The sequence below is a fragment of the Lycorma delicatula genome, chromosome 9 (assembly GCF_047948215.1).
Source record: "Lycorma delicatula isolate Av1 chromosome 9, ASM4794821v1, whole genome shotgun sequence".
Lineage (NCBI taxonomy): Eukaryota > Metazoa > Arthropoda > Insecta > Hemiptera > Fulgoridae > Lycorma > Lycorma delicatula.
Window position 1 is genome coordinate 31,049,636 of NC_134463.1, and position 13,130 is coordinate 31,062,765.

At 28.8% G+C, this 13,130-nt stretch overlaps 1 protein-coding gene across 2 annotated transcripts in view; it reads right to left on the reverse strand.

Moving 5' to 3' along the window:
* Positions 1-13,130, reverse strand: part of LOC142330060 (uncharacterized) — a 117,325-nt gene that overhangs the window by 12,714 nt on the left and 91,481 nt on the right. For both annotated transcript variants that reach the window (XM_075375095.1, XM_075375094.1), the window contains 5 exons: positions 12,151-12,366; positions 8,285-8,374; positions 6,154-6,279; positions 2,820-2,892; positions 476-672 (listed from right to left, as the gene is read on the reverse strand). In XM_075375095.1, coding sequence (XP_075231210.1) covers positions 476-672; positions 2,820-2,892; positions 6,154-6,279; positions 8,285-8,374; positions 12,151-12,366 — 702 coding nt within the window. The remainder of the gene's footprint in view (positions 1-475; positions 673-2,819; positions 2,893-6,153; positions 6,280-8,284; positions 8,375-12,150; positions 12,367-13,130) is intronic.

Consider the following 13,130-nt stretch of genomic DNA (forward strand, 5'->3'; position numbering starts at 1 on the left):
TACTACCACTCCGTCACAGGGATCAACATTTGTATTACTTAATTAACAATTTAGGCAAGGAATACATAGTTTAAAATGATTAAATAGACACTCTAGATTAAGTGGCACTCTAGTAAGAAAATAGTCAAAGAAAAGAAATTTCACAATTCACTGGACATAAGTGTTAGGATGCTAAAAAATTGTGTTTGGCAATCTAAGACAAAAATGTTCAGTAATATGAAAATTTTTATAAGAGAACTTATATTATGCTTGGTACAATAAGAGTTAAAATTAACCAAAAGAACAGCATGCAAAGAATAGCACACAATTTTTACTTATATAGCTTTAGCTAAGAGTACATTTTTTACATGGATAAAGTACATTAATGATATCTCACATATCATACTTAAATAAGTCTTTTCAGATTTACCTGAAATTTAGTTCCAATTTTAGTAAAGAAAGAATTAAAAAAAGTAATAATAATAATAATAATTACCTTAGATTGACCTTGACCAAGAAAAGCAGCCAATGCAGCAGCATCATAGCCAAGTGGTTCTGAAGCAGGTCCAGGTGGACCCGGTAATCCTGGAGATCCTGGACTGCCATCTCTACCGGGTTCTCCTGGTGGTCCTCTCGAACCTGGAGGACCTGAAATACCCTGAGGACCTCCACTACCATCTCTACCTGGAGGACCTGTTAAATTATACTTAAAAGATTAATTTTAATAAAATCTTACAGTTGACAAGAACAGTATATTCATGTTAATAGGATTTAGAAATTTACAGAGTTTTTAGTTTTCCAATCACCCAAAGTAGTAAACATAACTCAGAATAATGTGTAATGTTACAACAACGATAAAAAGAACCCAAAATAGAAAGTCATTAATAAAAGAAAAATAGATCAAACATTTGAATCAAATAAAACATAGTATTAGAAGTACAAATCTAATTTAAAGTAATGTTATTAAATTTTATAATTTTTTCTTAAAATTATTTCTCTCTGTTACACATTATCTATCAATAATCCTGAATTTCCAGTAGTTTTTAACTTCAGATTAACTAATAATACAGACCAACAGTTTGAAGTGGAATGCATTTGGAATATACTAGTTCTCAGAACCTTTATATTTTTTAAGTTGGATAGATAAAGAGTTAACAAAAAGAAAATTCTCACAAAAAGAATAAATTAATTATACATCAAATAGATAGACAATAACGTTTGTGCAAAACCATATATTCATATGGTTTTTGTAACTTTACATTCGTAAAGTTACACAAAGGGCACTAGGAAAATTTTGCAAAATGACCATCATGATAGGACAGGCAATGATAGGACAGGCAGTTAGTTACAAGTTAGTGTATGTTTAGACAGATCCCAACCTCCACTGTAGCCAGTCTAGTCAATGTCTCAGTGTCAAATGGTTTTTAGCTGTGTTAGTGAAAAGAGGCAGTGATGTTGTCATAGTCAAAAACTGAATACAGGGCAATTTTGCACTACAGTTTTGAATGTGGAATAAGTGTTGATCAGTATATAGAGGAAATGGTTCCTCTAATTGGAGAGGATTGCCCTCATCGTATTACAATATTTAGGTGGACTTAGAGTTTGAAAGATAAAATTTTGGCCTTGTGGATGCTCCAAGGTCAGGTTTACCATCTTCGTCTGTGACTGAGGGAAACGTTCCTGCAGTATGAAAAATGCTTGAGACAGGTGGGTGTGTGACCTACCACCAAATAGAGGTGTCCTTGGTAATTAATGCATTAGCAGTTTGTGTTGTTCTGTGAGATCACCTCAAGTTAAAAAGTTTTGTACTCTTTGGGTGCTGCATAACTTGACCGATGGTCAGAGGTCATGTTTCATGGTGCCATGAAACACCGAAAAAGTTTAAAAATGGAAATTTCCCTATGTGACCAGTATTGGGACAGGTAACAAAATGAAACTTGACTGTACTATGATGACATCCCGACCAAGGGTTCAGAACAAATTGTGGGTGCTTGAAGATGAGAAAACCACTGTGGCTGTTCAAAAAACCAAATTAGTGATGAAGAGAATGGTGCCCATATTTTTTTAATGTGACAGCAATTTTAGAGCAAGTTGTGTTGAAAACTTAGATGACAGTTACAAGGAAGTGGTATACTGGTCTTACAATGAAGAGGAATGTCTGCTTAAAGTTGTCGAAGCTCTCAAGAAACTGCCCAACTCAAGTATGTCCACATGGTTTCTTCATCACAATAACACTTCTGTGCCCCACTCCAAAGTTTGCTCTGAGTATTTGGCCAACACTGGAATAAAACTATTGGAACACCCTCCTACAGTCCTGACCTCACTCCATGTGACGTTATACTGTTTCCCCAGGGGAAGAACAGGCTGAATGGGTAGCATTTTGATAACCTCCAAGGGCTTGGGGTGATGAGTGTGTCCCGATCTCTGACAAAACATGGCAGGGTTTCTTGAGAATCGCTTAAACAGTTTGTATTTCAGTCTGGCACTTCCATTATTAATAAACGAGATTCAGAGGATAGGGAACTTTATTACTTTAGGAACCCTGGCTCTTACAAATCTGGAAGGACAGTCATTTTTGCAATTTATATTTTGAATCAATCAATACAAGTGTTGATCAGTATTACATTTTTTTTTATATTTACAATGGAAAAAAAATAGTCTCTTTTTTAAAATTACATAATAGCACATTTTTTTAAGTAATAAAAAATTTTTAATTATATTTATATTTCTGTAGGTGTGCCAAATTTACTTTCTAAGTTGAATGGTATGGTGCAGTTTAAGTGAAAAAATAGCATAAAACATATCAACAAAACCCTAAAAAGAAAGATCGGAATACAAACCTCTTGGTCCAGGTTCTCCTTCTTTTCCTAGAGGACCAACTGATCCAGTCATTCCTTTATCTCCAGGTGGACCCTATAATAGCAGAAAACATATTTTATTTTTTTAAGTTAAAATTAGTAAATATATTGTTAGTGAGCTAGTCAAATAACAATAGTCTATTTACGTTTAACAATAACTAGTTCCATTAAAAAAAAAACTTTGTAATGTATAAATTAAAAATGATTTCTTTTATCAATTTTAAAACAATGCCCATCATTGGCCCTACTTGAAATTTTTTTAACATGAATACTGAAAGTGTTAACCTTTTAAATCAACATTTTTAGTATAATATAACCTTGTGAACAAAAACTAAATATAATTTGTTGCACACAATTACCAGAATTAGTTGTTTGCAGATGTAAAATTATAGCATTATTTAAGATTCTTTTGGGAATAGTTTATGACCAAAATTAAGGAATTTTTTTTGTGTAACTTTACTTGTTTAAAAGAGTTCCTGTAACATTATATGTTTATCGACTAGTGTAGAGAAATTATATTGTAGAAAGTAATCCAGTCCAAGTCTAATTTCAATAAAAAAAATGTCAAAATGACTCCTGTGTAATTTATAAGTATTACTGAAAACTATGCTTAATTATTACTTTATATTTTTTCTAACGTTAATTGTTAAGCAAGAGTTGCTTCAGAGAAATAAGATATCTATATACAGAATAATCAGAAAGTAAACAATTAAAATAAAACCAAATAAGTATAAAAGCAATAATAACTATAAATTTCTGTAACATTATAGTAAATAGTGGCTAGAAAGACAAATAAAAATGTATAACTAGAGCATAAAAGTTGTTTATTCACACAGTGTAATTAAAATTACCTAGAAAAAATTACTATCTACTTCAAGAATGACTGACTATTTATTTATATGTAGGTTAAAAATTCTTTTAAAATTAAGGAAGATAATGTTTTAAAAATGTATAATAGTCTTTACTTTTCCACCCCACATTTCATGTTTTTTCACATGAATATCTTTATGATGTTCATTCTACTGGTGTTTATAATTGAATTGACAGCTGCATTAAAGTAAAAAAAAAAAATGCTCCTTTATTCTCATTAATATTACTTGGAATGGTTTTGAATTTGCAGCAATTATTAAATTTATCAAATCCACTGGTACATCACTGTTTTGAGTTGCTTTTTTCATAAGTTTTGCAATATCTCAATTATATCTCATTAATTAAGCCCTTATGGTTTGTCTTGTTGAAAATTCCTTTTGCTATTAAACATAATCCATTCAAACTTAATTTTATTTTTATGGTGAGCAGTGTTATCACTCCACACATTCAAAATTCTTTTATAGTATATCACCATGTCCATAGGTGCTAAATATGCACTACTGTTTGTGTGCAGTAACTGAGCATTTTCTTTTCATAATTTCCCTTTTTCTAATTATGATGATACAGGATTTAATTCATAGTTATGAAGATCATTTTTCAGTTGGATATAAAACAAATCATAAATTGAACAAGTAACTTGTCAAGGATAGTGGAATCTCTATGATTAGGAAAATGTTACTTGTACATTTCAAAATAAAAATGATAAGTAATAAAACAAATCAAATTTTTAATCTCAAAGTCTTTATAAAGTACATAAATGCTAAAATCTCCACTTAAGGAAAATCTTTAGGAAATGTTTTCCCCCCTTAACTCTACATAACCTAGTTTTTTTCTTTTTGATATTTTAAGATGTGGTCACACTCTTTTTAAACTCCAAAAATTTGTTCTTGTAGAGCAGAATTACCTTCAGCATCTGTTAAAGTATAAGTGATCTTTGTCTGCCGCCTACTAGTTTCCCAGTAACAATGAAAAAAACAAATGGCAAAACTGACTAGGACTTTAAAACAGAAAATGTTTTGCTGTTGAGATGAAAAACTAGTAGAAAAGCATATAATTGTCACCGTGGATTACAATGAAGACCTGATAAGTTATTTATTGAATAAACCATATTAAAATAGCACTCACTTGTTCTTTTATGTACTGTACCTTTACCTTAGTAAATACTAATATCGCAATTGCACTCACTTCTCATAAGAATTTCAACATTAATCTCATATTGTATTAAAGTAATGCATTTCTTTTTAATAAAAACATGAATACCGCCTAATTTTTATGAGAAAACTATTTTCATTTTTTTTCTTAAGTTGTACTGACTTCTATAGTTATTAATCACTAATAAATAACATCAGCAAGCAACATAGTGCAATTAGAAACTATTTCTTTAACTAAAGAGAACCAAAAAAAACAGAAAACACATCATTTGTAAGCAAAATACTTGTTTTAAACATTTCTTGATTTTATCATCATTTTCAGAAGTAATTAAATTATTAAAAAAAAGGAATAATATTTTTTTAATTTATATTATGTCAAAATTAAAGACTGTTCTTCAACATAATCAGATGAACAGAAAGGGAAGAATAAAATTTTATTATTTAAATCATTTCATTATTCCAACTAGGGCATAACATTACCATTTCCCTCATAATCTGTTCAGCTACTCATCCATTTGCATTTATACCTGTATGTGTAAAATATTTCTAAGTATTCATTATTTTTATTCATTCACTACTAAAATGTTTAAATTTTTCTCGAAGTCAGAGACATGTATATTTATATTCTCATTACTCTCAAGTAATTTTATTAACACCACATTAATGATAGTTGTTTGAAAAATAATATTCTTTAATTTTAATTTTGACTGATGTTATAAGACAGACTTTGTTTAAAGTCGAAAAATATTTTTAAGAATAAATTGTGTCTGATGATGATAGTAACGTAAAATAGGTTTAACATACATTATATACACTTTCTTTTTTAGATGATTCATAAATATTAATATTCAGCAAAAAGAAACATGTAAATAATACTCCAAATATTGCTGTAAATAGCAGTATGACAATATTGGCTGGATGCTATAATCAATTCCAGTCCTCGATAATGTTGATGTACTTGACATTTTTAATTTTATTTATTTATCTAACATCAACAGGATGACATCTTGCAATAGTTACTGATGGATGGGAATTAACTGTATTCAGGAATAAATAATATTTATTCTTAAGCAACTTCTGAAGTAATGTAAATCAATTCTACTAAATTAAAAAATCTTAATAAATCAGTGTTTTATCACAATCAAATATCATCAGTTATTAAATACCATTATTCTTTATCATTATTTTTTATCTGTTTTTTTAAAAACAGAAGTTTTAGTATTATAGTGACTAAACAGAATTAATCAACCTAATAATAATTCAACTTGAAAAAATTACAATGTAAAAGAAAATACCTGAGGACCAGGTAATCCTTGAAGTCCAATCAAACCTCTATGCCCTTTAGCTCCCTTTGGTCCAGCTTCACCTCTTTCTCCCTTTATTCCTTCTAACCCAGGAGGTCCTGGTTTCCCTCTTGGCCCCTACAACACAAATGCAAGCACAGAAATGTTGCACATATTGGTATCAATGAGGTGTTTCCAAAAACTCCTTAATTTTGAAACAGTTCAAAAGTTCAAAATCACAAAGCTGAAGATGTTTTTGATCTGTTTTGTATTCTAAGTGAGCTTTTACTTTAAAAAAAGAGCTAGTTCAATATTTAACATTCGGCTTACTTCCATGAAGTAAGGCAACTGCCATCCCTCAAAAACTTCCTAGACCATCCTTCTGGCACTATCTATGGTTAATTCTGAATTCATTCCTCTGCTTCATACTTCACAATTTCAATTTTAACTTAATTTTTGGAAAGAAGGGTAAATCATAATTTACTAAACCTTTATGCGGGTTTTGGGATAACTGAAATACTGTTATCAATCAAAACTTTGTGATACAAAAACATTGTCATGATACAAGAATCAGTTTCAGTTGCTTTTTAACTTCCATTGTTCATATTATCTCTTGTTCTTTCTTAGACATTTAAAAATAAACCAATAATTCATTACTCAACTGTGAAATACAATTGCCTGATATTAAACTCCTTTAAAATAAAAACAAGACAATTCATTTGGTTCTTCTTTTTTACATTATTTACCTATCACAGTCTTTTTTCAACTACAGTGATTTTGTTTCATCTCTAAAACTGTAAACTTAACTTTTATCACTTGCAATAACCTCACATTTGAAATTTGGGGTTACTATTTGTCATTTCCCAAAATTCCTACCACAGAACAAAGTACTAAGCTGCCTCTGGTCATGAGTTAGGAATCTGGGACACAACTTCACAGCAATGTGATGCAAATCCAAATTATATATAAGTTTAATTCTGCAGACAATGAAATTAGTTCTGATCATTACATAGATCTCATGACTGGAAAACAAAATAACTCTAAATAGTTGCTGAATTTTCCAAACCATTCATTATCTTCTTTTCCTACTCTCTTTAAACATTAATGCTTTCAATCTAAAAATTCAAGTTTGTTGGATTCTGATATCTTGAGTTTTCTTGATAAATTGATATATACAGAGAGCACATTTTTCACAGTCACATAAAATGAAGTCCCAAACATTTACCCATCATGGAATCCTAAATAGAACACAGCACATTAAAATAACACTGACTCAAAACCCTCACAGGCAATAACCCCTAGTCTAGTACAATACTATGACCACACTTCATCTCAAGATCATCAAGTAAACAGAACAATTAAGTTACATTTCAAAAGTAGGTGGAACAGCTTTTATTTTAATCCATTTCAAAGCAATTTCTGGCTGAAAGAAATACAAAAAATACAGCCAATACATTTATATTATTAGGATGCTTTATAAGTATTACAAAAATAAAACTTAAAGACTGCCCACAAAAAATAACAGATAGAAAAAGCAATATATATATTCAGCAAACATTAATCAATTCTCATTTTTGGATTTCCTGAAAGTGAAAATTAGAATTCATGAGTAAAAACAAATTATTGATAAAACAAATAATAGATTATTTAATTATTTTAAACATAAATTGATTCAAGAGAAAGATTTATTTTTATATTACACCAGTTGGAAGATAACACATTTTGGTGGTAATTTTTATTTTTGTGAGTCTATGTTTATATTAAAACATCAACAATGATCAACAAAACACAACAATCAAAAGTCATAGAAACTTACCAAGATTTTCTTTCATTTATGCATGAAAGAAGAAATTCATCCATTTATATATTGATGTATGTGCCATCTTTGTGCATGAGCCTTCTTTCTGATAAGGCTCTGATAAGATAATAAGGTTATAAAGATTTAACCTTAACAATCCACATTGGTAGAGCTATAATTTGAATATTTCAAACTTTTAGACTTTATCACTTATTAGTATTTACTAAAAAAATATTTCCTTTTAATTCTCCAAGGAAGTGGGGAATAATTTCCAGGTCCACAAAAATAAAATCATCTTTAATATTATTGAAAAAAATAATAATGATATCAAACAAAGAAACATACAACTGGTCCTTCAACACCCTGAGGCCCAATCTCTCCTCTATGCCCTCTTTCTCCAGCTGATCCAGGTGGCCCAATTTGCCCAGCAGCTCCCTGTAAGAAAACACAATAAAGAAATCTATAGTTTGTGTAATAAAAGCACATATTAACATGGTCTAGAACAATAAGTAAAGAGTTTTTAGTGATTACTTATTTTTTTTGTGTGTGCAATGTCATTAAGTGATGTAAGTAATATTTAACACTATGGATTTTTAGTATTTTTAAATATCTTTAAAAATCATGATGAAATAATTGGAATATATACAGTAATCAACTCAAGATGGCCACCATGGGGATCTTAGAAACCTATGAGAATTTTTAAATGGGAAACTCTTCCTAGATTTTCCCTACATTAAAAACAAAATATTATCAGGTTTGAAATGTTCACCCTTTTTCCAATAAGGCAGCCAACTTCATTATTTCAAATGGAAACCAAATGTTTTTATTGAATTTCTGAGCAGAAAACAATATTTTATGAAATTTTTATTCTTTGGTTTTTTTCTCTGTATAGTCGTTAGAGAGCTATGAGCTGACAACTGTATAATCAAATATGGTAGCCATTTGTATTACTTTAAATGGAAACTTAATGTATTAGAACCTGGAAAAAATACCCAAAAATAGAAATGTCTTAAAATTCTAATTTAGAAAAGGTTTCTATTTGAAATAATGAAGTTGGCTGCCATATGGGGAAAAGGACAAAGATTTCACAAAATGGTAATATTGAATTTTTAATGTAGGGAAAATCTAGGAAAGATTTCTCATTTAAATCTCTCATAAAACTTATAGTTTCTGATCCCAATGGTGGTCATCTTGAGTTAATTGCTCTCTATACTTAAAATTATTTATTAAACATATATTTATTTGGTCTACTATCAATTTTATACAAATTTAATATCCAAGTGGACTTTAAAACGAATAACTGAATCACTCAGAGTATATTTGCTTTCACTATATACTAACTGCATAATCAGTCTTGAAATATAATTATTTAAATAATAAATTAAACTGTTTTTATCTATGTGTAGGTCCAGAATCATTTTACTGTCTTGGTGAATATTAAGAGGAACAATTAAAAAAAAAAAAGATTAATGATACTATATACGTCAGATCAGACTATATAATAATATGGTGGCTATCTTGTCTGAGCTAGGTCTCTTTATGTTTATTATTCTTTTCTATTTACAATTAAACCTCTCTGTTTCAGATGTCATTGTTTTCATATTCAGTGTTAAATAATCATATATTTATTTATATCTAATTTTTCATTGCTTAAAAATATATGATGATTGGTTATATGTTAGAATAAAAAGAAAGCTCACTAATCCCAAATATGTATAAAAATATATGTTTGTGGAGTATAGCATCTTACAGTGGAGAAACATGCACCGCAATAAAAAATAGACATTTTTAAATGTGGGTGTTTACAATTAAGTTAATTGATGAAATTCAAAATTTTATTAAGAGCAGTGTAAGAAATTTGTCACACGATCTGATGTGACAATCTGTTTTCACATCAGTGACATGAGCTGGTTATCGCATGATCTGGTTCACCAAAAAAACATGTGTTTTGAAGGAATGTATAAAAACATAAGGATTCCAAGGCAAGAAACATAACAAAATGGTCCAAGGAAAGGAAAAAACACATAGTGAAAAGATAAAAGAAAACTGGAAGATAAGGAAACAACAAAAAGAAGAAATTGAATCTGTTACATGATCCTTAAGTAGCCATAACGAAAGCAAAATAAAAAATATTAATTTGAATCCTTTTTTTATATTTACTTTATTATTTTTCCATAATGATTAACACAAATTAAAATTAATAAGTAAATAAAAAAGTGTATAAAAATATTTCTTAAATAAATAATAAAACTTTAATAATAATAACTTTATCCATGATTTAGTATTCAAATCCATATAAAAGTAACTGCCTTTACTAGGATTTGAATGCTGGAACTCTCGATTTCCAAATCAACTGAATAAATATGTTACAGCTTAGCTATTATAGAAAAATATATTATAAAAGAAAAGGTGAAATCTTACCGATAAGTTAAAAATTATACGTTATTAATATATCACAATTACTTATTTAAGTATAGATATAAATAAGGCATACACAAATCAAAACAATATAAATAAGGCATAGATATAAATCGGCAACGTAAACAAATAATAAAACTGTGTACGAGTTTCTTCAATTAGTACTTTTAAATATATTAGTTTGGAAAATCAACACTGTCGGTTTTAGAAGCAGCACTACAGCAAAAGTTAATTTAAATAAAATAAGTAATTTATTGGTTATCATGTTAATTATGTTTACCTGATTTTTGCATAATTACTTATTTAATTAATATTATATTTAAAAAACTTATTATATTGATAATACTACTAGAATAAATAAATATAATGCTTTAATAAATATAACTACTCAAAGATGACATTACAAAATATATAGTAACACAAGCCTGTATAGATAGGTCAGAATAGATTCTGTTTCCCTAGCACAGTAGGATAGCTTAAAAATTTTTACGTAGTAGTTATACCTTTGCTAACCTTCTATTAGGCTAGAAAGGGAAATAGATAGGATAAATGGAAAACTACACCTGTGTGTTCTTTCTCCAAGAAAATGTGGCTCTGCATTTTCATATAGCAATGATGGGAAGCGCCTTCCTTGGTAAAATATTTCCCCTGGGTCTCCAGGTGGGGACTACTAAGGAAGGGGGTCACCAGAATATTAAAAATAACATTCTACGAGTCGGAGCGTGGTGGAATGTTAAAAGTTTTTAAAGGGAAATGGATAGGATAATAAATGTATGTAGTAGGAATTATAGTGAGGTTCGGTGGGAAGAGGAAGGCGACTTTAGAATAATTAAAACATCAGCTTCAAATAATGGGCAGGCAGGAAGATAGGGAAAAGAGTAGATTATTTCAAAACACACAGCGATAGAATCATTGTAATAAAGGATAAAATCAAAACCTAAACAGACAACGATTGTTAACGTCTATATGCCTACAAGCACCCATGATGATGATGATGTAGAATGTGTATATGAAGAAATTGATGAAGCAATTAAACATGTAAAAGAAGATAAATTTGAAACTCAAAACTGACAATAACATTTTTTTTTCTTCCTGTATTATTAAGCAGTGGCACAAATTTTGTTGTAATACATTTTTCCAGTCAACTAAATTTTTAAAATTACCTACCAGTGCTTCTGACACTTCACAACCAACTGATGATTTTCTCACTTTTTCAACATAATTTCATCAGATTACATCAGTGGATGTAAAGAATTTTTATCATAATTGATTATGATAGATGATTACGATTATTGTGTCTAATTTGTAAAAAACCACTAATAAACACTGTGTTTGGCTCATAAATTCCTCTCTACAATACTACTACAGCATTTTAAGTTTCTGAAAGTTTTTTCTTATTGAAAACAGAATTCAACATATACACAATGTTCTTCAAATAATCTAAATCTTTTTTCATCAAGAAAATGACCAAAAACATCAGTAATTAACTTTATTCAAGTTAGCAAAAAACATTAACTAAGAACAACAGTGTAAAGCAGATTCTGTGAGAGTTCCTAAAAAATTCAATAGAAAACCCAATAAGATGCCTTCATGATCAGGCATTTTTTTTGAAGTTCAGAAACTTTATGAGCAGATCTTGTTTAAAAAGTGTGCATGGTATTTATGTGAATGGTATTTTACATAAAAGAATTATAAAGTATAATTAATAAATAAATGAATAATAAATTATATACAAGTAATTATAGAGAAGTAATTTTATAATTAAATAATCAAAATAGTAAACAAATACAAACTGGTAATCCTGGAGGGCCACTGGGTCCAGGTGCTCCAGATGGTCCAATAGGTCCTTTATCTCCAGTACGGCCAGCAATTCCTTGAGGTCCAGGTTTTCCTGGTAAGCCTTCTGGTCCTTGTTCACCTTGTAATCCTAGAGGTCCAGGAGGACCAATCAACCCTTGAATTCCAGGAGAACCATCATTACCTGGCTTACCAGGTTGGCCACTCTCACCCTGTGACAAAAAATAAATTACAGTAAAGTTACCCAATTTATATTTGAATTATTATCGATAATATTTATATTAACTTGCAATGCAGACATCACTTCAAAAAAATAGTAAAAATACATTCTAAAACTTAAAAAAATTTCATTTAACTTGTTCTAGCCATTAAAAGTAAATAAAATAAAGGATAAACAATTCCACATAACTTGAACATTATTCTATAATAATAATAAAATACTATATATATATATATATATATATATATATATAATTTATTTAAATTACATTTTTTGTAGCCCATATCTCCTCTGTACATAAAATCTAGCTATAATTATATAATATAAAATTTATTCAGCCACTCCACAAAGTACAGAATTAAAGAACATTCTTATCTTCTTTTTTTTCATTAAAGTGCTTTTGAGCATAAGCCCATCTTCAGTTTTTGAAATTTTACTTTTTTATTTTTACACAGTAGATAATATGAAACGTTAAAATTTATAGAACAAATATTTGTTTAGTCAATAAAAAAAAATTAAAAAAAAAATTAAAATGTTATATTAAAATTTCCTTTAACATACCAACTATATGTTAATGCAGTACTGTACTCTATAAAAGATATTGTTAACATATAGTATTAGTATTAACATATAGATAGCATGTTAAAAGAAATTTTAATATTATAACATTTAAATTTAATTTTTTTTTATTGACTTAACAAATATTTGTTCTACAAATTTTAATGTATCAAAGTAAAATTAAAAAAATATATATTA